Below are 24,340 nucleotides of genomic sequence, written 5' to 3'. Positions count from 1 at the left end.
GATTCATATTCCTTTGATTTCTTCTGAAAACTGCCTGTTCATATCTTTTAACCATTTATCAACTGGAGGGTGGCTCTAATTTTTGTAAATTTGGGTCATTTCCTTATATATTTGAGAAATGAAAAGCTTACCCTCCACCCTCCCCCAGTTTGGGGCCTTCCTCTTAATTTTGACTGCATTGATTTTCTTTGTGTAAAACCTATTTAATTTTATGTAATCAAAATTATCCATTTTATTTCCCGTGATCCTCTCTATCTCTTGTTTGGTCATAAACTCTTCCCTTCGCTATCATTCTAATAGGTATATTTCTCAATGTTCCCCTAATTTATTTATGACATAACCCTTTATATCTAAATCATCTACCCATTTTGACCTTATCTTGGTATATGGTATGAGATGTCTATCTATGCCTAATTTCCACCAAACTGCTTTCTAAGTTTTCCCAGTAGTTTTTGTCAACTGGTAAGTTGTTGCCCCAAAGCTTGGCTCTCTGGGTTTATGAAACACTAGATTACTGTGGTAACTTACTGTTGTGCTTTGTGTACCTCAACTATCCCACTGATCCACAGTGTGTTTCTTAGCCAGTACCAGATTGTTTTGATGATTTCTACTTTGTAATATATTTTGAAATCTGGTTGCCTTCCTTCACATCTTTTTTTCATTAATTCCCTTGATATTCTTGACCTTTTGTTCTACAGATGAACTTTGTAATTTTTTTCTATGTCTTTAAAATACTTCTTTGGTAGCTTGATTGGTATAGCACTGAATAAATAAATTAATTTGAGTAGAATTATCATTTTTATTATATTGACTCAACCTACCCATGAGCAATTAATATTTCTCCAATTATTTTGATCTGAATTTGTGTGAAAAGTGCTTTTTAATTGTGTTCTTATAGTCCCTGGTTTTGTCTTGGCTCCCAAGTATTTTATATTGCCTGCAGTTATTTTAAATAAAATTTCTCTTTCTATCTCTTCTTGCTGACTTTTGTTGGTAATATATAGAAATGCTGATGTGGGTTTATTTTATATCCTTCAACTTTGCAAAAGTTGTTGATTGCTTAAACTAGTTTTCAAGTTATTTCTCTAGGTCTCTCTAAGTATGCTATTATATCATCTGCAAAGATATATTTGTTTCCTCATTGTTTATTTTTATTCCTTTAATTTCTTTTGTCTTATTGCTATAGCTTGCATTTCTAATACAATATTAAATAATAGTGGTGATAATGGGCATCCTAGCTTCACCCCTGATCTTACTGGAAAGACTTTTAGTTTATCCCCGTGACAAATAATGCTTGTTCTTGGTTTTAGATGCTACTTGTCATTTTAAGAAAGGCTCCATTTTTCCTATGCTTCCTAGTGTTCTGAACCAGGAATGGCTATTGTATTTTGCCAGTTCTTCTGCATCCATTGATATAATCATATGATTTTTTTGTTGTTTTTTGTTGTTTACATGGTCAGTTATGCTTGTAGTTTTCCTAATTTCAAACCAGTCCTATATTCCTGGTATAAATCCCACCTGGTCATAGTACTGATTTATCTTTCTAATAAATTGCTGTAATCTCCTTGCTAGTTATTTTGTGAAAAAAAATTTGCATCAATATTCATTAGGGAAATTGACTTATAGCTTTCTTTCTGTTTTTACTCTTCCTGGTTTAGGTATCAAAATCATATTTGCATCTTAAAAGGAATTTAGTAGGACTCCTTCTTTGTTTTTTTCAAATAGTTTGTATAGAATTAGATTAATTATTCTTTTAAGTGTTTGCTAGAATTCACCTGTGAATTCATCTGGTCCTGGGGATTTTTTCTTAGGGAGCTCATTTATGGCTTTCAATTTCTTTTTCTAAGATAAGGTTATTTAAGTATTCTATTTCTTCTTTTGTTAATCTGGGCAATTTATATTTTTGCAAATATCCTCCTATTCATTTTATCAGTTTTACTGGTGCATAATTGGGCAAAATAGCTCCTAATAATTGCTTTAATTTCATTTTTATTAGTGGTGCATTCAACTCTTTTCATTTTTGGTGCTGATGATTTGATTTTCTTTTTTCCTTTTTAAAGAAAATCAAATTAAACAATGGTTTATCTCTTTTATTGGTTTTTTTAATAAGACCAGCTCCTAGTTTATTTATTAGTTCTAATTTTTTACTTCAATTTATTAATCTCTCCTATGATTTGCAAGATTTCCATTTTGATGTTTAATTGGGGATTTTTAATTTGTTCTTTTTAAATCTTTTTTATTTGCATGCCCATTTCATTGATTTGCTATTTCTCTCTTTTATTGATGTACATATTTAGGAAAGGTATTTTTTAATGATTTTATAAATACACATTGTATCTGCCAAAGTATGCAACATGTTGCTCTCCAAGTTCCTCATCTTTCTGAAGCAAAGGGAATATTTAGGTTGGATCCTTACTGCTCAGTCGAGTCTTGGCTTTTGAATTTCTGCTCTGATTATTAAGTTGAAGTAGCCTTTATTTATGACTCTGCTTTTTTTTTTGGCGATTAATGGAAATTAACAGGTCACAGACTGAGCTCAGAGGAACTAATGGCCTTAATCATTTAGTTATTGTTATCATCTTATTAACATGTATAATTGTGGGAGTCCCCACATCCCAGTAGTCTCAACTGTTCATCTGGCTCCACTTTCAGGATTTCTGAACTCTTCTCTCATCACAGCCTTCTTGAATTGACTTTGTTATTGCCCATAGAAAGGCACCAAGCAAAATGTGGCACCTGTCCTTTTGCCAAAAACTCATTGTGAAGTTAACAGCTTTCTTTCTTCAAAGTATAAGAAATGTAGGGTATTCTACATACTGACAGACTATTAGCCAAAGTGATTTTTAAAACCTTAAGGATTACTGCATGACTTTTAAAAAAATGTAAGCAAGAAAGCCTACAGGGTGGGAGGAACCACCTGGGAAATGGAAGAAAAATGTTCAGTGTTTGTCATCCACAATTATTAATGTGGTTGTGCCATATCTAGTGGCTTCTGGCAATTGTGAGCCAGAGAAAGAAAACAGCTTCACTCTGATGGCAAAAAAGCTTTTCATCTGGAAGGCAACAAATACAATTCCATAAAGATGATTTATTGTTGTAGCCCAGGGTCTATGGATTAATAGCAGGGGGTCTCTGTGAACTTGGATAGGAATAAAAATGCATTTGTATTTTTCACTGACTTTTGAGTTCCTTTGTTATTTTATGTATTTACTTTTATGCATTTAAAAACATTATTCAGAGAAGGGGCCCATAGCCTTCACCCAAATGCCAAAGGTTAAAAACTCATTTTCCAGACCCTTTTCCTCACTTCATAGAAAACTAGGGGAGCAGCCAAACCAGTCCCTTCCTATCTATAACTTCCATTGCTATAGGAATTTCAGTACTTAAAGCCAGTCTAGCTGGGGTTGGGGGAAAGGGTTCTTTTGTGAAGATTAGAGTAGTTTGAAGATAGAGGTCATAAGAACTGGGGAGGTTGAGGACCTGGAAGTCTACCTACAGGGATTGGGAGAGAGAAGGCTGTTATTCTACTTGCTGGGGAGAAGCAGTCCACAGACAATAAGTAACAAGGATCTGGTTAGTCAGGCAGTTAATAGACATTTGTTAAGGACCCACTATGGGCCAGGCACTCTGCTAAGCACTGGGGACACAATGAAAGTCAGAAGACAAACTTTGCTCTTAAGGAGCTCACAGTCTATGAGGGGAGACAACATGCAAATAACTGTGTACTGACAGGAAATAGACAGGCAAAATTGGCATTAACGGAAAGGTGGCACCAAAATTAAGGGAGGTGGGGAAAGGCTTCTTGAAGTTGAGATTGTTGCTGGAACTTGAGGGAAGCCAGGGAAGCTAGGAGGTAGAGATGGAGAGGAAGAAGATTCTAGGTTTGGGGGATGATCAGTAAAAGTCCCCTGAGTGGTGAGATGAAGTGTCCAGTGTGAAAAGTCACTGCTCTTTTCTACTGTAATGTTTAAGGTTCAAGGGGAAGAAGGTTGAGTGTCCTGAAGACTCAGCTTTATGTTGAATGTAATTTAAAGGAGCAAAGGTGGTTGCTGAATGATTGTAGCAGAGAAAAATCTGAAAGCAGAGGTGGTGGTAAGGGCAAAGAGTGTGCCAGCTCTCCATCTGGCCCTATGCGTGTGAGTTAAAGGGTATGAGAGAAGATGCACCCAAGCTTGGAGAGTGATGAGACATAGAGCATCTTCAGGAGAAATATTGCTAGAAAAGAATGTGAAAATAAGAAGTTGAGAAGGGGAATCTGATGACAGTAGATAATCTGATGATAACACTGGAGGGTTCTAGGAGACATAGGAAATAAAAGCCACCAGTATATTGCCTTCAGTGCTGCTTCCCTCCCTTCTCCCAGCATGTGTTATTCTCCGCTCTTCCGCTCTCTCAGCTAAGTGAAACAGGCCTTGGCAGTGCTAGTTCTAGGGTAGGACAGAGCAGCACAAAGGTTATGTGAGGGAGTGAGCCAGTCAGGTGACTGGAACCCATGGGAGGGAGAGAAAGAAGCACCCCACTCCCCAAATGTTGGCATCTAAAGGTTTAGTTGCTCCAGGATAGGTCCAGCTCTGCTAATCTGCAATGAGATGTTAAAATGTTCTCATGATAGAGAAGCATTTCCAGACTTGTCTTATCTAAATTTTTTATCTCCCCCAGTGCCTAGCACCGTGCTTTGCACACAGTAGTCATTTAATTGTTGTTCAATCATGATTCATCACAAGTGACTCGCCCATTGTGACCCTGTGGACCACAGTCTGACAATACTGTCCATGGGGTTTCCTTATCAAAGATGCCGGAGTGGGATACCTTTCCTTCTCCATTGGATTAAGGCAAGCAGAGGTTAAGGGACTTTTGCAGTCACACAATTAGTACATATCTGAGGGTGGATTCGAATTCAGGTCTTCCTGACTTCATACACATCATTCAATCCACTGAGCCATCTAGATGCCTCTAGTCATTTAATAACAATAATAATTTAATAACATTTAGCTATTATCAGCAAGTTATTTTCTTGGATGTAACAGTGAGAGCCCCATGTAGTGTTGGCATTTCCTTTGTCACAGAATAACAGATTAAGGTTGAAAGAGCCCTTGGCCATGATACAGCAGGAGGACTGGTCCTAGTCTAGGCCAGCTCTTCACCTGAAGGAAATGAGGCCTAGAAAGGTGAAGTGATTTGCTGAGGTCACATGATATAAACTAACAGTTAGAACTTGAACTTTGTTCTGTGATGCCACACCACTTCTCTAACCTCTCTGTTCCTGGCTTCTCATCCTCCTCCTCTTTCTTAGAAATGCTTATCCTCAGTGTTCTGTCCTTCAGTTTCTTCTCTGCTGGAGTGCTCTGTTAGAACCAGAGCAGCTGCTAAATGCTCAGCTTGCATTCCTAATAATTTCCTACTTCAAAGGCAGAGCAGGAGGCCAAGGGAACTGCTCTGCTGGACCTGGTTCTGCTCAATACGGAGAACATGATTACTGAAATAGAAAGGACAGGAACCTTGGGAGAAAGTGACTATTTCAGATTATGTTTCAAATAAAAAAGGGAAAAGTGGTCAGTGTGCTGTACACTCTAGATTTAGGGAAAAGATTTGAAAAGATAAGTGGCAAATCAAGGTCCCAAATTCTAGAAGTGAAGTTGGCCCAAGAAGTTTGGGATACTTTCAAGATGAACATTCTGATAACACAAATGATTCCAATTCCAAGGGAAACTTTCCAGAGACTAAGATGGATGAACCAGGGAACTCACTGACCAACTTACATAGTTTTGTTTTGTTTTTTAGTTTTCATACTTGATGCAGTCAGTTTTTATTTCCTAGAGTAGAACGTATGATAAATAGACTAGAATCCAAACATTTCAAGACCTATCCAAATTTGATGTATCTAGCTATTTTAACAACAAAAATACCCTTGACGTTAGAAGTCTCCAAGTGCGAGCTGGAGGTTCACTTGAAGGAGACATTTTAAAAGGGATTCAGGCATCAGGCTGAACTACATTAGTGATATCAAACTCAAATAGGAATGGCAGCCCCTAAATGGAATATAAGAATCTGTGTGGGCCACATATTGACTTAGTTTAAAAACGTAATATTTTCTATGTTTCATTATATTTTTATTTATTTTTTAAAACATTTCCCAATTACATTTTCATCTGGTTTGGGCTTCATTCTGGAGTGTCCAACCCTCATATTTGATACTTCTGGACTAAATGATCTCTAAAATCCATTTCAATTCTGATTTTGCAATATTCATTTCTGAGGAGATCAACCAAAATAGATGTGTGCACGTTGGTATGCTATTGGTAGATCATCTATAACAATATGCTTCTTACCTTTGTCTTAGTAGACTTTCTTTCTGACCACGATCTACAAATTGGGTGTGATTCTTTGTATCTCTTAAATGCAAAAAAAAAAAAAAAAAAAGATATGATGCTAATTTAACATTCATTATCCTTCCCTTTCCCTGTTCTTCTCATTTATAAGTTCCCTGTAGCTTTGAAGTTCTGACTCTGTAGCTTGACAAAGATCTGAATACAGATCTCTTTTAAATAAAGTGCAACTCTAAGTACACTTTTGCTATCTCCTTGTTTCCCAAAGTAGATCAATTCTTCAGAATCGTAGACAATTTGATGTCTGCCCGTATTCTTGTACTCAAGCTGAAAAAATTGGGACTTGGTTAAGCATATGTGGAAAGGCCAGCTGGACTGAGTGTTGCTTTGTGGATTATGCTTGTGATTATATATGAGTGTAATAAGATGATTGACCAGAAAACTGAGAAGCCAGTCTTTACCCAATTGGAGATTAGCGTTTGTGTTAGACCGTCTTTAACTACATGTTGAATAACAATGTCTAAAATGTCCAAGAAGAAGTTTTAACTCTATTAACTTTAGCAAATTCACAGAAAAGAACTGTGCAGGAATTTAGTAGTGGAACTGACAATAGAAGTCAAACAGGGTAATGTGCAGTTACATGACACATGAATCACAGTAGCAAAGGCCCTCTAAGCCCGTATCGCTCATTCTCTTCCGGTTTGTCCTCTCAGTGTAGCTATTTCCAAGGGCAGGTTTTTCTGAACCCTTCAGCATTGCAGAGAATTACTTGTTGAGGTCAGTTAGCTCAGTGGGCTTGCCTAGGTTGCTATTAACACTGATGTCAGGGATCTGAACTCCATATAGGGCTGACATTATGAACAGACTAAAAAGTAGTACCACTCACTTCACTCGACAGGTTAATTTTGCATCCTACAGGGGAACCAGATAGTGTGGATAACTAAAGCACAGTTCCTCCTTACTAGGGGAAAATAAATACTGTCTTTAATAACAGTGACCTCATCTACAAAGAAGGGCATACAGTAAGTTTTGTGTATTAACAATAATGGGCAGGCAAAAGTGGTACCAGAAGCACAGACTAACAAGAGTTAATTTTCATTTGGGCTTCATTTTCTCAGATTTTCCCTCCTTTTTGGGGGGTTGGGAGGAGGCTTTTATCTGTTCAGGACTGATTACTTTCACAGACAATCTAACTCTGTCTTTAGTTGTCTTTCCTGTTTGGCAGAACAGGGGAAATCACCTGGACCGTATTCTTGCCCAGACTGTGACGTACAAGAAATGAATCTACAGGGACCTTGTTGTTGTCCTTACCAATATCCTGATTTTGACTCTTTGGGGTTGGGGTGCGTTGAGCTGTGAAACCGAAATCTGCCGATATTTCAGTAAAATCTTTCAAGCTACACAACCTGAAAATAACACTTTTGACTTTCACCTGAAATGAATCTGGGAAACAAACTCAGTTTGGGGTTTGGGGATATGATGATGCTTTAAAGTTTTTATGGGACGCAACCCATAAAGTTCCCATTCCCAATACACAAGCGTACCTTACAGAATCATCTCTTATATTTGTGGTGTCCTTGTTAGAATGTGTTTTCCCAGAGTTTCTCTCTTATTGAGTCTTCTTTCTCTTACAGTGAAATGCACATTAGAGGATGAAGAAGAGCCTCCCAATCTGCAGCCTGAGCCAAGCACCATTATAGATGCCCCAAGCAAATAAATGGCACCTGCCTCTTGCATTCTTAAGTCTTAGACGTAAAAGTTCTTTGCTGGCAAAATGAAGAGTTACTGGAGAATACATCAAAAACACAGCTTTATATGCAGATGTAGTCGATTATGTATGAACTTACTCTCATTATTCTCTGGAGCTTTCCCCAACAATCCACTGTACCTGGGAGAAAAGCACCAGTCTGGAGTTCTTGCAAACAGTACATTTCCCTTTCCGTCACTAGTCTAGATGTTTCCCTCCTATGGTACAAAACTGCTTCTGAAATGCAGGGTGGCATTGGTACTCTAGCTGCCCACTCTCTAGTCCCAGTAGATAATGCACTATTTTCTGCTTCTCTCTAAGCATTCAAATCTGTTTTCCCACCTGTGAACTACTCAGTTGCAATCCCAAAGATTCATTTTTAAACTGAGGTCCCAAACCTGGGAATTCTGGGTTTTCTTTATCTGAAGCTACAGACAGTCTTTTGCAAGTACTTGCTCATTTTAAATTCTTTTGCTCCTGCAGTAGTTCCTATTTTTGGGGTCATGACAATCCTTAACACTTACTATACCTACAGGAGGGTAAATGCAAACAACAGAAAGAGGAGACCAGGGTGAGTTTGCAACTCAAATCTCTGGGCCAGCCATTTTGTAGAGAGGCCTTTAGCGCCCTGCTGAAGTGAATATCAAGTCCACGTTCGTACTCCGATTTGCAGTATCTGTGGGCACTGCATCTAAAGTCCTGAGAAGAGCCATAGGGCCGGATTACGAAGGAAAATGTTGTCAGGCCGTTTTAACAAGTTACAAGAAACATTGTACGTAAATAGTAAAGCCTTTATTTTTTGTTAAGAACAGCATTTTGAAAATAAAACATATCTGCCCATGCTTTACAACCTTCTTAATTTGTATTCTTATATACAGTCATTTATGGTACACATTGATTGTCTTGAAAATTCTTTAAAGGTATTCTTTTTAAGTATGCAACGGTTAGCAGCGGGGTGGGGTGGGAGGGGGAAAGTACATTATAAAACACACATTAATACATTTAATAAATATATATTATCTATCAAAAGTGAGCTTCTGCTCTTAATCAGTTAATAAAAAGCACCTGCTGGGTAGTCCTGTAAGCTGGTATAATAATAGTCGAATCACTTGATTATAAAAGCTACCATGTTCCCTTTTTGCACAGCTTTTGGTTAGGCCTGAGGCACCAAACTCAGCTGTCACCAACCAAGAAGAGACAACCTGGTTAATTCGGAGTGAAAAAGGCACCTTTCAAGGACAATTAAGCAGTACCTTTCTTCCAGAATCACGGGGGTGCTCACAGGCCCCTGGGGGTGTGCACAGAACCCACAACTTCATCTGATTTCTCTTAAACCATGGAAGAGCCACATTTTAAATAGGACAACATTTCATCACAAAGTCTGAAAGCATTGTAGGGTTTCAGAATGGCGGTTCCCTGCCCTGTCCCCTCCCCTGCCCCCCATCTGCAGAGAGATGAAAACTGGGATGAATCCAGTTTTACACCAAAAAGGGACATGGTGGCTTTTATGGCCCCAGAATGGCTTCTGATAACTTAATGCTGAGAGATTTACAATTTGTGCTTACAACTGTGTGTTTTAATCACGTGCGTACTACTTGTAGGTCTTTTTACTCAAAGTTAAAAGTAAACACGTTTTGTTTACACAAATAAAAAGTGGAGGTGCCATAATACAGGGAGACGCCTTGTCACACTTTGCTTTCTGGGGCAGTTGCTATCACAGACCATGGCCAGGCAAAGATCTTTGTATGGGTCATGTGAGGTTATTAGGAAAACAATGATCCTCTCTTTTTCTGGGATTACCACTCCTCTACCCCAAATTACAATGAGCTCATTCCCATTTTTAAACCCTGCCAAACACAGAACCGTAAAAACACATCTGATAACTGTCTGAAATAAAACTGTCCAAGGACTAGAAACACTTTCATTTTTATTGTAGTGAATATTAGTTTCCAGCAGTAGCATTTACAAAGAGAAACCACTCCTGCCATCTAGGTCATAGTCACCTTAGACATTTTGATAACAGCTTAGAGGAAAGTTACATCGTTAATGGTTCCTTTCTGAAAGTGAGACTTTTTTTGCAGGCAAATGTCACTGATGGCATTCTACAACTCCAAATGACTTCATAGAGGTGGGATAAGTAACCATTTCCTGGCACAAGAATGTGGAACTTGTTTTTAATTGGATTAGATGGAGGCATTAGGAGATTTCTTTATTTTTAGAATAATGGGTTCTGCATGCAACATCCCACCCCCTCCCCCACCCTTTTCCTAACATCCCCCCTCCCCCAAATACTTAAAATTCCAAACCATCTAATAATCACCTTCCCGAACACATCCTAAGGGCTAAAGTCAGGTGTCTGGTTTTCTAAAGGCAAGCGCATGCTCCCAAAGCTGATACCGGAGATGAGATATGATGGGGGCAGGCACTCACATGCCATGCTTTCTTTTCACATGCATGGCAGAAAGGGAAATGAACTTGCAGAGAGGGGAAAAAATAACTTGTAAGATGATCACGGCAAGAATGGCCATATGGACCTCATGTCCCCCAGAGCTGTGCAGAGGGTGGAGGGCTTCATAGGACACAGCCAAAAATCAAGTGGAGAAAGAATTAGAGGTTTTGTTATAATTATTCAGCACAGATGTATGCATTTTATAAAGTCAGTGACCATTTTTCCCCCAACCATTGACCTTTTTCATATTCTTTGTGGCTTGTCTTTTTTTTTTAAAGACTGGAAAGTAGATTTCTTACAGCTCGTGCTATATAGCAAAAGAACCCATCGTCATTTATATATCCAGTACTGTCAGGTTAAAATCTTGCTTTAGGCATTTAAGAAAGCTGCAGATCATGTTGGCTGAACAATGAGGAGACCATGATGCTTTTAATGTTGGATATGCACTAAATAAATGTTAAATAATAACAGGATGATTTGCTCAAGACAGATGGAAACTATGGCAGAAGTAATGGATTTTGAAATACTATTTTCAGAGAACTTGCAGTTAACCAAGTTAAAAACATCTAACAAACTTCTCTTCTCTACTCCAAAGCCCAAAAAACAAAAAAATCCACAAACAAAAATGTTCCTTGTCTTGGAGATCCCACTACCTTATTATAAGGAACAGATAAGTTCCTTGCATTACTAAGCAGTAGGACCCATGATAATACCATCTTATGGGACTCTAGGAAAGCCATCTCACTGAAGTCAGTGACAAACCTGACACGGCTCATCCCTCTGGCTTTCTGAGCTGGTGGCCCCCATTGACCCATTTGAAAATAAAATATAGATAAATCAGAAAAATGCTTTGACCACCAGGTTCTCAATCAGCTTCTGGGGAAGTGGGATGGGAGGAGAGAAGGTTGATTAACACCGAGACCTTCAGTCTGGTGCCACATGACACAGGTCATGTCTACCTCTGGCTCCATTTTTGGGCCTATCTGTTCTCTTAATCAGAATATCACAGGTAGGGGGCATAAAAAAATGAACACCAGTCCAACACCATGTTAAATGTGTCCATGAACCAACAACCAGATACCATTCATTTCTTCAGAATGGGAGGGGGAGCCTTCACTAATAGTGTTTCTTGCATTTTCAGATAATGCAATGCTCCTCTCAATGTTAACCAGGCCCCACCCTCAATAAAAAACGTCATAATTTAAATTATGCAAATTCGCACTCACAAAACTGATAAGCAAATTACTCCCTGACTCCTGGCAACACATAAACCAACTAGCAACAAAATGGGAAAGACCCTCTGTATGCTTCAGCAATAAAGTGCCAACCTCATAAGGTAGGTAGCCTGGTTCCAATACTTGCTATTGGAAGAGGGCCTGCAAAGAAACCTGCACTCAAAGCAAATCAGGCCTGCTCAGCAGTCACTGTGACTTTGGTTCTTCTAATTTGGAGGATGCAGTCTCCCCAGTTGCATTTTAAGAGTGAGCCTAATTCTACAGGAAATTAGCTTTGCTTTAGTTTGCAAAATCATTGGTTGGGTTCATATTTTGAAGGTGGTTAGCTTATCAGTTCACCAGTGTTCACATTTACACAAAACCCCATTATCTGGGATTTTGAAAAGCTCCAGGATGAGCGGTGACTTTGTTCCACCATCGTTATTGATTTCTCCCCCCGAAAGACTCAGCCAGGGAATAAAATCTGTAATAGAGATTCTTATTCTCTGGAACTTTGTAAAAGCCTTTCACCAGAGGTGTCGTCCAGTGTAACTTGGCGGAGCGGTTGGGATCTGGAAATAAGGATAACAAATCCATAACTATGAACTCGATGCTTTTCCAAAGTCATTGTCAATATATGCACTGTTAGAAATTAAGTCATTAGGAGAATGACATGATTCAGTAAGCAGTTGTTTTTCAAACTGGCCAAACAAAGCAGAGCTCACGAAATAAACGTAAGCACAGTGGAAATGCCTTCTTGTCTTATTCAGTGAAACTTCTTCATCTGACCAACTTTATCCTTTAATAATAAAGCATTTCCTTACCACCCCACTATGAAAATGGCCTAAATGACTCAATTCTACATCCACAAGCCTTTCCCTTTATTTTGAGCTACTGCTCTGTGGCATATTTATCCATGGTTGATAGTAACAGGTGGGTTTAAACAGCCATTGACCAACCAAGGGATCCTAGGCCTGATTCCAAATCTTATTTACTGATGGCATGGAGACCAAACACTCCTGACATAGATTAGTTTGGCAGAGGGCCAAAGCTTGGCCCTGTGCATACTCGGGAGAAGGGACCTATACCTCAAAAGCTAATCTGTGATCCTGTTTATTTCTATGCCCAACTAATCTGTGACATCCCACTCAAAAGTAAAAGAACAAAACATCTAAATAAAATCTAAGGTTTCCTGTGCCCAATGTACATTCACCAAAGAACCTCAATCGTTGGCTCATGTTATTAGTGACCCAATATGATCAGGCTGAGTTATGGAATTGGCACATGATATAAAAAATGGAAATGTACTTGACATGTATAAACAGGCTTATGAATGTTATTTTTTTTTAAAAGAAGCACATAGCCATGTTTGGAAATTAAATGTGGTGATGAGAGTTCCTCTCTGGATTGCTACAGAAAAAGAATGCCATTCCAGAAAAGGAAAATGGCTGTAACCATTCTCTTGAAAGATTTCTTGGCATCAGTTGGCTAACCCATTCTTGCCATGAGAACAGAGCAAGGCTTTAACATCCTGACAGGGCAAACCATGTCTGAGGGGAGGAAATGGTGATCTCCATGTGAGCAAACTCTCTGAGTCTTTAAGGATCCCTCTGCAGGGAGTTTCCTGTGCTGACCCTAGGGCACACAGGTTGACAGAGAGGAAGGGAGAAATCTGAGCTAGGCTGAGCATCAATGAAATCTGGAAGAGATTATAATTTAAAATTGGCTGGCCTTTCTCCAAAGGTGAATCAGCAGGAAAAATTCTGGGGGTGGGGGTTTCCTGCAGGCTTACTTATACTGTCAGGGATCACTGGTGATCTCGAATAGGCTCGAGAACAAGATTCTCAAACTAAACTTCAAACTGACTCAATTCAGGTGGATTTTATTTTAATTATATGGGGCAGAGGGAGAGAGAAAAAAATGTAAAGCAATGCATGCACACTAGCTGCAAGTGATGTCATTTTTAGCTTTTGTCTTTCTAAAAAGAGCAAGCAGTTTAAACGGTGCCATTTATCCCCAGTGAATCTGTTCCCCAGGACTGTACATAGGTAAGCCTCCTGCCATAGCATCACATTTTGATACTTACAGTCCCACCATTTAGCACAACTGCCATCTCAGTGGGCTGATAAACGTTGCTTCTAAATGGAGCACTGGGTCGGTTGGCCAAACTACCATTTCGAAATCCTGCAGTTCGTAGAGCTGAGGGGGAAAGAAAAAAAGAGATGCAATTTTTTTTTTCAGTGGTTGTTTTCTTCTTGATGCATCAACACCCTGCTCCTGCCCCCACACTGTGTCCTCCCCTCATCACATGCCAGGCTAAAAACAAAAATCACAAAGGAGCTTTGTTCCCAGCCTCCCTTTGTAGCTAAGCAGGCATTTGTGGGGTTTGGGTAGTTTGTCCCTAAATTAGTAAACTGCCTGGCATTTGTAGGAGAGAAGCTTGAACTCCCTATCCTCATTACTTGCTGACAACTCTACCCAATTCCAGTTCTGCCAAGATGATAATATGTTTCTTCCCGAATACTGTTGACAAAAGATACTGTCTTTTAGTGCCTACTATGTGCCAACCACTATCCTAGAAGTTTGGGATGCAAAGATAAAAGAACCCTAAAGTCTCTCTGTGTTGAAGGAATTTACAACCTCCTGAAGGAGTTTACAACTTCTGGAGTTGTTGCCACCATCCTAGTACAGTTGACAGAATGCTGGGCTTGGAGTCAAGAAGATCTGGGCCAGGTCTACACAAGGCCTGATCTAGGCTCAAAACCTTAGTTCTTTGAGAGGACTGATTTTGGTATGACCTCTGTATCCTCAGTACCTAGCGCCTTGCACACAGTAGGCACTAAACTAGATTCAGGCCTGTTGGATTAGACTGGATTTAAATCCCACCTCATGCTATCTATGTGACCATGGGCCAAGTCACTCAACCCAGGCCTCAGTTTTTTCAGCTGTAAAATGCAGAAATGTCAGCGATTCTTATCATCATCCTCATTTAGTAATTGTTTTGCTAAGGAAATCTTACCCTACAGCCAGAGAGCCAGGAGCAAGCTCAGGGTCACAATGAATTCTATGCAGTTATTCCTACAAGCACCCAAATTATCCCTAGAAACAATCTGGACTTCAGAGAGAGTAGACTTCGGTTTGGATCAAGGAGCTGAGGAAAAAGAGACCCAGTTCAAGAAATACTTGATGAAACACTTTTCCTAAGCATTTGCTGAGAACCCAATTATGTAGCCAGCAATAAGACCTCTGAAGGTAGGGAACCAGGACTGGAGCTAAGTCAAGTCAGAGGATCATTCAGAAGTAGTTCCCCATTCTGAATAAATTGTGGTATATGAATGTAATGGAATACTATTGTGCTATAAGAAATGATGTACAGGAAGACTTCAGAGAAGCCTGGAAAAACTCATATGAACTGATGCTGAGTGAAAGGAGCAGAACCAGAACTTCGTACATAGCAACAACCACAGTGTTCAAGGAATTTTTCTGGTAGACTTAGTACTTCATTGCAATGCAAGGACTTAAAAAATTCCCAATGGACTCTTGAGGCAAAATGCCTTCCACATCCAGAGAAAGAACTATGGAATCTGATGGCATAATGAAGCAGAATATTTTCTTTTGTATTATGTTTTGTTTCATGATTTCTGCCATTCATTTTAATTCTTCTATGCAACATGACTAAGGTGAAAATGTATTTAATAGGAATGTATGTGTAGAACCTATATAAGACTGCATGTCATCTCGGGGAGGGAGTGGGGAAGGAGGGAGAGGGAGGGGGAAAAAATCTAAGATATATGGAAGTGACTGTAGAACACTGAAAACAAATAAAATAATTTAATTAAAACAAAACAAAACAAAGTAGTTTGCCATTTCCAATGTCATTCCCATGGAAAATCTTATTCTATTCTCATGCATGTCATCTGTCATAACCCAGGTCTCCCACTTGCTCTTACATGTGAGAGAGAAGGCCAAACGGTTAGCACTTACTTTGCTTCCTAAACCAGGGAACTGGGGCAATTGATTATCTGGGGAATGTGAACCTAAGAATTATTTTCACTTATGTTTTATCTACTAAGTGTCTGAGGCCAGATTTGAAGTTAGGTCCTCCTGACTCCAAGACCAGTGCTCGATCCACTGCACCTACTAGCTGTCCCTACTTCTACTTATCTTAATCAGAAAGGTAGTCTCTGTTTGGCTGTAGGGAGAACCAGGTATTTTGCTTGTTTGTTTACTGGATCGAATGATTGGCTAAGTATGTCTATAGTTCTTGAAGCAACCTCTTTACCAGAAAGACCCTAGTCAAATCATTGAACCTCTCTATATGCTAGGAGAACTGCCTCCACTTGAAAACTCCCTACTCTTGGGAAGCAGGGCTGGATGTTCCCTGTAGGATGAAATCACAGTCGTTCCTATCCCTGTCTCCAGACCCTAGCCCAATGGTTTTCCTTTACAACAGACTTGCACAACTTGGGGCCCTCTTGGAATCCCTTGGCAAGCGGCAAGCAGTCCAAGGGCTGTAAGTGGCCTGCTGGGTTGCAAGTTGTACAGGTCTGATTTAGAAGGTTCATCAGAAACTGCTCAATTGAAATTGTTCCCTGTGCCTTGGTGCACCTGCTGCAGTCCAGGTGGCTCTAAAATGCCAACGCTTCCAGAACTGGAGCGCTATCACCACAGGAACCCAGCTGGATCAAGTAAGCCCTGCATTGTTTTTGCCTAAAGCAATAACAGGAGGGAGGCCTATTCTCCAGATGCAGCCAAACAGCAAAGCCCAGAGTTTGTTTCTAACTTGTTGAGTAACCAATGCTCCAAGGAATGAATGAGCCAAGGGACTAAGTGACAGAGAGGAGCCAAACCCTTAGCTTTCTCTATAGTGAGAGATATGAATAATAATATTGCAGAAATGGGAGGTTATTATGTCCAAACCTCTCACTACAACAAGAAAAGTGTGAGGCCTACAGAGGTGACATACTGAGTGATCTACAAAACCCCCAAATGCAGCCTGGACCAGATTAAAGCGTAATTGGGAAATATTTAACAAAAGAGATAAAAATACAATGTAAATTTGTGGTTTTCCAAGTCAATGTGGCCTGCAGGGATCTGTTTCTATTTGAATTTGACATCACTGCTATATATCATATCCACAACAGAAGGATGCAGCCCGCAGCCCTCGAAAGCAACTGCCAGATCTCCAGGCATTCACTTCAGGGGTAGAGGGGATAGACTAATGATAAAAATAGCTAGCATTTATATAGCACTTTACATGTATTATCTCACTTGATCCTCACAACTGTGAGGTAGGTGCTATTATTCTCATTTTGCAGATGAGGAAACTGAGGCAAAAAGCGATTAAGTGACTTATCTAGGGTCAAATAGTAAGTATCTGATGCAGGATATGAACTCAGGTCTTCTTGACTTCCAAGTCTCATCTATCCACTACACTACCTAGCTTCTTAGTATAAACATAAAATTATCTATGGTCTACTGGGATTATCATGCCCTCACTCCCAAACCTCTCTGGCCTCTGATCAATTGACATCCATAGAACTAAATATAGAATTCTACTTGAAGCTCATACCAACTGACCTTTGAAGTAGACACTAAATGTATTATTATAGGTGAGGAAATGGAGTTTTAACCCAGGACCTTCTTTACTCCAAGCCCAATCCATTATGGCCCCTAAAAAAAGGCACTCTTGAAAAAGACTTCGTCTCATTCCTTTGAAAGGTGAATGTTTAACACATCTCTAAGGCTTTTGAAGTTGTGATTCTGGGTGCGAGATTTTTCAATGCATTTTAATTTCTTATCACTTCTGTCATGCTGGCAGTGATATTAATAAGCAGAAGGCTGAGCAAAGCATCTCTCAAGGAAAAAGGAAGGAGACAGAGGCTACCGGAATCAGCTTTGTCACCAAACCGTACCCAAAGGGCTATAGTTTTCTCAGGAATATACTCCACCACAATACTGAAGTGTGAAACAGAGAAGGTAATGAGGGAAGGCAAATGGTCCTCTATCACTTGTATCACGTCAGTGAAACAAGAAGATTGAAACAGGAGAGGACCACGTTTAATCAAACAGACCTTGTACGATTCTCCTCAGTCAGAGTTCGTTGGCCTGAGATGAGGGCCATAGTGGTATGAAAGAGCCCAACTGGAGAGCACTTGGGCCCTGGCTCCCTGAAATTCAAGACCCCTGGGGCTTATGCCAAGAATTCCAACAGCTGTTCTCAATTGTGGCTAGAGGACAAGTGCAGGAGGGCCTTGGCCATGGTAAGATAAGGTTTCTATTTCATGGATTTATGCCTGCAGGGGAGAGTCTGCTCTGCTAGAGGTCAGGACACAACTTTGGGCAAACTTTGAGGCCCCCCTCCCTTAGGAAGTCCACTTTGCACATAGCCAACTGGCAGTCATTTGTGCTAATAAAGATACAAAGTGATCCTTAACATAAGATAAATGAAAAGTCCAATTGTTTTGGCTCTTGAATAAAGCCAGGGGAAGGAAAGGACACACAACAAGACATCTACTCTCTTTTTTGTCTAGTCCAGGCCTGTGACCTTGAGGTCACATGTGGCCTTCGAGGTCCTCAAGTGCAGCCTTTTGACTGAGTCCAAGTTTTACAGAATGAATCCTTTTATTAGGGGATTTTTTCTGTGAAGTTTGGATTCAGTGAAAGAGTCACACTTGAGGACCTAGAAGGCCACATGGGGCCTTGAGGCTGTAGGTTCCCTACCCTGGGTCATTTTGTCTTCAGGGGCTAGGCCTCTGAAGACTATGGATACTGGAGGAGAAGAGGGTATCCATGTAAATCAGAATCATAGGCTTATGGAATAGCAGTTTGAGAATACACTTTAGACATCATGTACATTTTTTTTATGGTGGAGCACTGGGGTCTCGGATGTGTCATGACTGCTCAAGGAGACATGATGAGAGAGTTAGTAGCAGGACCAGCTCTCCTATGGCCCTAAGAGAACTAAAGCATTGAATCTGACATATCAGATTCATACAGAAAGGGCAGCATCAGCAGTGCAGAATTGAGCCTGGCACTGTGGGGGTTTATCACTTAGCTCTCAGAGTATATGAAAGAGAGTAAAGCCATTTTCTCAAAGCAAACAGTAAAAAAAACCAAAAACAAAGGAAGAGAGGGTCGCTACCCTTGTTTCAATCACAGGATGGGGATCTTTAGTTCTTCCTATTCTGCCTCAACTAATAATAATACACCAATGCAATGATAACTTCTAGTCTTTAAGAGATACACTGAGAAGTTGTTTAACTGACTTTCAAAAAGTCACATAGGTAGAATATGTCAGAAACAGGACTGAAACCCAGGTCTTCCTGACTCCTAAACCATCACTGTGTCATGCAAGCTTCCTCTTGCAACAGCAGTAGCAGCTCACATTTAGGAAATGCTTTTAGGTTTGCAAAACAAGCACTCTATACATATGATTTCATTTGACTTTCTCAACAGCCCTGAGAAATAGGAGCTGGCCATTTGGTACCTCCATTTGCCAGGAAAAAAGATGGGGTTCAAGCAGCTTAGATGATTTTCAAAACTAATTTCTGGGGGAGAATTTAACTCATTTCTTCCTCATTGCAGGTTTAGTATAAGAGGTAGCTCTGCCCACTATGCCAACTGGACTCAGGGATCCCAGGGAATACATTCTCATTCTGAAATGTATCTAAAGATTTGCTGGGTGGAGGAGGAATGATGGAGAGGAACCTGTCCTCTCCTATAAACCTATTCCCATAGCTGGATGCACAGTTCTCCAGTGCTCACCAAGCAAATCCAACAATGTAGGCTCTGCCATTGGGAAGAACAAACTCATTTTGATGAGCTGACTCAGCATAGCCCTCTGCAACTTGTAGGACGGAACACGTCTGTGAGTATTCTCCTTCCTACTAGGATTCCCAGTAAGAGATGATTTCCAATTAACATAAATTAAATATCAAGCAAGGATTGAAGGTCTAACTGCATTTACAGGTTGGTGACCTCTGTTCTACTTTTATTTGGCTAAAGGACATGGAACCACTTCAAACTGGCCTAATAGGTCAGCAAGTGGGGTTTATGGGGAACAGTGCCTAGCTGTTCATCGTCTGATTGACAGATGCCTATAAGAGGCCATAAACAAAGCTCAGTTCAAGTTACCTGCATTGTGTTCATCCATTGAAAAACCTTTGTTTTCCATGTAGCTCCGGGGAAGTTGAACATCCTCTTCAAATGCTGTCTCCCGCATCCTGGGCTGTGATGTGTCAAAGTAGTTGGGTGTATTCTCTTGTTGCGAAGGAAGGATTGAGCAGTGTACTTCAGGAATAGCATGGAAGATGACAAACACCCACCCACTGGCCACTAGGGCGATGGCCAGGGTGGGATCACTCCACACGTCACCTTTCCTTAGTTCTGCATTGCCAAAAAGGTACATGGTCATCCAGGCCACCCAGATCAGAATGGAGAGGAAGGTGGTAAGGATGAGGCACACACCATTCTTCTTCCACTTCTTAAATTTCCCACAGAGAGTGAAGAGGGACAAACCCAGGGTTACCACCAGTAGAACCATGTCATAAATTAAGGCCAGTGCAAAATCCATGGGTTCATAGCTGCAGGCTAGCTTTTTATCCCGGACCACATTCAAGACTAGCCACTCTGTGGCAATGATGACTTGGACCAGCATCAGGCATATGGCCATACCAGTGAGATGCCAGCCTGAGGGGCTTTTCCCATGGCCAACCAGCCTTCGGACTCGCCATGCCTGACTGAGTAAGCATGAGAAGCACAAGGCAAAGAGCACCCCCCACAGGAACCTACGCGCTGAGCATATGGTCTCATCCTCTCGGATGATGAAGGCAAAGGTCAGTCCAAACAACCCTAGGGTCCCCAGAAGGAACAGGAAGTTCAGGCCCAGGGGCCCCTTCTTCTCCTTGTCCTTGATGAACGGCAGTCTCACCAGGAGAATCAGGATCAACAGCAGAGTGATGAGGGCCCCTGCCCCCGCCACAGCCTCCACCACGATCCCCCAGATGGCATCCAGGTCGCACAGGGACACGTACTGAGGGAGGAGGTCCAGCCCACAGCCTCGAGAGGTGCTGGCATTCTCTGAGGAGCCAGAGCCGATCACAAAGAAGAGGAGAAATGAGACGACCAGGTGGGTTCTCATTTTTCTCTCTGAAATAGCAGAAATTTTTTTAAAAGAAAGAAAAAAATCCCTTAAAGACTCCATCCTATAGATAAATGAATGATTTTCAAAACAGCACAACAATTGAACTATTCTAAAGGGAGGGAGCTTCACTACTTATTTCAAACCTTCCTTGCTCTTTCAGGAAGGCCCAGACCTTAAAGCTTATTTTATTAACCATCATTTCCAATTGCTCGTCACATGGAGCGTATTCAGTCTGTGATCTCTGTATCGAGCTACCTCCCACCGCTGCTCCAGTCCTTGCTTGCCCTCCAGTTACCCAAATAGCTTCAGTCCCAGGAGTTTCCCTAAGTAAATACAGTATTGACCACTTTCTTTGTCTCTAAAGTCGCCCTGAGCCATCTCCCAACCAATGAGTCTCAAATCCTAGTCACCTCAGAGGGGCCGTGAGGCTGGATGAATTATTTATGTTGCATAGATAAAAGATGCTTTGAGCTGTAGGATTGGTTTCCACTCCCCCCCAGCCCCAGTGGAAATGGAAAGGAGAGTACAGTGTGGCCATGATGATTAACAGCTCATGAGCAACTAAGCTCTATCTACTGGATTAAAAATCAGTGCAGACAACAAGAAAGCGTTAAAGAGGGGACTGAAAGGCAGCACAGCAGAGGGGTTACAGGGCTGGCTTGGGGAACTAGGAAGACCTGAATTCAAGACCTATGTCAGACCCAGGCTGAGTAATGACTCTAAGCAATTTACTTGACTTTAATGATGTCTCATTAAGCCCCTACTCTGCAGATGAATCGCACCGGTGTAAGGAGTTTCCACCCCCAATGAGGAAATCCAGGTTCAGAACCCAGCCAGCTCTGGGAGCCACCCTCGCCTTATCCCAAACACATCCAAACTTGAGTTTCCCCTGTGTGAGTATCTTATGTGTGGGATTCACAGGATGTTAGAGGTGTAAAAAATCTTAAGAGTTACTCTGAAAGGAGCAGTTCAATGGAAAGAATGGGTAGCTCTGGAGTCAAGGGACCTGGATTCAAATCTTACCTCACTGATGCTTACCAGCCATTGGAGCTTACTGTTCAGTTGTTTTCAGTTCTGTCCAACTCTTCATGACTCCATTTGGGGTTTTCTTGGCAAAGATACTGGAGTGGTTTGCCATTTCCTTCTCCAGTTCATTTTACAAATGAGGAAACTGGGGCAATCAGGGTTAAATGACTTCCCCAGGATGATCACACAGCTAGAATGCATTTGAAATCAGGAAGATGAGTCTTCGTGACTCCAAGCCTGGAATTCTAGCCACTGAACCATCCAGCTGCCCAATTTGTCCTTAGCCTGGGTTTCCTCATGTGTAAAATGAAGGAGTCAGGTTAGATAAGGAGTGAGAAACCTGTGGCCTCAAGGTGACATGTGGCCCTCTAGGTCTTCAAGTGCAGTCTTTTGACTAAATCCAGACTTCACAGAACAAAGTCCCTTAATTAAAGGATTTGTTCTGTAAAACTCAGTCAAAAGGCTGTACCCAAGGACCTAGAAGGCCGCATGTGGCCTCAAGGATGCAGGTTCCCCATTCCTGGACTAGATTCTGGGGTTCTTTCAGCTCTGAGTCTATGCTCCCACTATCTTTTCCCAAGTTTTCCACTATCTATGGTGAAAGGGGGCCCTGACTGAGGAAACTCCATGAGAGTTTTTCTCAGCAACTGAGGTCATCAGGGCAGACTCCAGATTTAATAATTCTCATCACTTTCACACATAGGGCCAGGTATGTTGTAAATGACTTGCCAACTCTCCTACAGAAATTAATTTTGAAACCATAAAGGGTCAGGGGCTTCGAGAGGATTCTTCCTGAAGAAAGAGCCAAAACAAGCAGGTTGGGAAAGCTATTGTGCAGGGTGGGGATGGAGGGAAGGGAGGAAGGGAGGTGCATTAGACCTTGGAATGCAAGCTTTTCTAGGTGGAAAGATTGAACCTCCCCCCACCACTAGGTGGTGCACCAGGCAGCTAAGTTCAGTGACTTGCCATTGTTACACAGTAAAGGTCAGAAGTGGGGGGATAGGAGCCCAGGTCTTTCCTGTTGTAGTTAGGTGGCAATGCAGATACAGTACTAACTCTAGAGTATGAGAGACCTGAGTTCAAATCCTGCCTAGACACTTACTAGCTGTTGACCCTGGAAAAGTCACTTATCCTGTTTGCCTCAGTTTCTTCCTCTGTAAAATAGGGACAATAATAGCACCTGTCTCCCAGGGCTGTTGTAAGGTTCGTATGAGATAATAATTGTAAAATACTTAACACACAGTGCCTGGCACATAGTAGGTGTTATATAAATATCTTCATCATTCAAGGACCCTGCAAATTGGGGAAAGGATTTATTTAGGATACAGTGGGCAAACACCCCACCTATTAGCTTTCTAGTCTGACTATTCTTGTTACTGTAGGTCTTGAGCTCAGCTATAAAGGTACCAGTGGGCCAAAGCCCTGGTTGGGTTCTGCCTGGGGGCACTCATCTCAACTGGGGCATATCTGAGCATGTCAGGGTGACTAGAGCAGACCCACCTAGCTTTCTGTGTGACCATGAATGAGGTCACTTTCCCAATCTAGGCCTTCCTTTCCTGTGTAAAAAAAGATCAGATGACTTCTAAGGTCCCTTCCTGCCCAGATCTGTAGGAGGAGGACAAGCGCACGCACTGACATTGGCTCTTAGATGAGTTTTTCCAGGTCAATAAGCCTTTTGCTTCCCTTTCAAGTGTTGTCTTTCCTCTTCCTTCTCTGCTCCTACTCATCTACCCTCAGTAACCTTGAATTCCTCCACCGGCTACAGTGTTTGTTGTTGCTCAGTAGTGTCCAACTGTGGGAGACCCCATTTTTAGGGTTTTCTTGGCAAAGATACTAGAGTGGTTTGCCATTTCCTTCTCCATCTCATTTTACAGATGAGGAAACTGAGGCACACAGGGCTAAGTGACATGCCCAGAGTCACACAGTAAGTGTCTGAGGCCAGATTTGAACCACTGAAGAGGAGTCTTCCTGATTTCAAGCCTAGTGCTTTATCCACTGTACCACCTAGCTGCACCCAGCTATAGTGTAAAGCCAAAATAAAGAAGGCACAGAAAGCCTGGAGAAGGTCAAAGGACCAAGGAGGAGTCATCAGATTTACAAACCTGGCTCTTGTTCAGAGAATTTCAGTTCAAGCCAACAACCAAGAGGAAGCCTGCAAGCTTCACAAGCCAAATCCCATTACACAGGATCCCTCCTTCTGACAAAACTAATCCTGTAGCCCTGCTGAATGAACCACTCTGGGGGAGTGGAAGGAACACCTGATCTAGAATAAACAGATCTGAGTTCTAATGGCCTTGGACAAATCACTTCTGGGTTCCAAGTGGTATAGAACAGCTTAAGTTCCCTCACAGCTGTATCCATCTGTATGACATGGATATAAAGCTTTTATATGCACACACACACACACACACACACATATATATCTGTATGTAT

At 41.2% G+C, this 24,340-nt stretch overlaps 2 protein-coding genes across 6 annotated transcripts in view; one reads left to right on the top strand and one right to left on the bottom strand.

Moving 5' to 3' along the window:
- The window catches only part of IQCK (IQ motif containing K), a 155,128-nt gene extending 146,208 nt beyond the window's left edge, over positions 1–8,920 (top strand). Inside the window, exon 9 of the mRNA XM_072597992.1 lies at positions 7,961–8,920. Coding sequence (XP_072454093.1) covers positions 7,961–8,043 — 83 coding nt within the window. The 3' untranslated portion in view covers positions 8,044–8,920. The remainder of the gene's footprint in view (positions 1–7,960) is intronic.
- Positions 8,844–24,340, bottom strand: part of GPRC5B (G protein-coupled receptor class C group 5 member B) — a 29,433-nt gene continuing 13,936 nt past the window's right edge. For 3 of the 5 annotated variants that reach the window (XM_072597991.1, XM_072597987.1, XM_072597989.1), the window contains exons 2-4: positions 19,873–20,886; positions 13,823–13,935; positions 8,844–10,221 (exon numbers count right to left, since the gene is read on the bottom strand). In XM_072597991.1, coding sequence (XP_072454092.1) covers positions 10,162–10,221; positions 13,823–13,935; positions 19,873–20,878 — 1,179 coding nt within the window. In that variant the 5' untranslated portion in view covers positions 20,879–20,886 and the 3' untranslated portion in view covers positions 8,844–10,161. Of the gene's footprint in view, positions 10,222–12,144; positions 12,309–13,822; positions 13,936–19,872; positions 20,887–24,340 lie in introns of those variants that run through there. The other 2 variants (XM_072597988.1, XM_072597990.1) reach the window with 1 other exon arrangement.

This window comes from Notamacropus eugenii, chromosome 3, assembly GCF_028372415.1.
Source record: "Notamacropus eugenii isolate mMacEug1 chromosome 3, mMacEug1.pri_v2, whole genome shotgun sequence".
Classification (NCBI taxonomy): domain Eukaryota; kingdom Metazoa; phylum Chordata; class Mammalia; order Diprotodontia; family Macropodidae; genus Notamacropus; species Notamacropus eugenii.
This window is presented reverse-complemented; position numbering and strand designations above follow the sequence as displayed.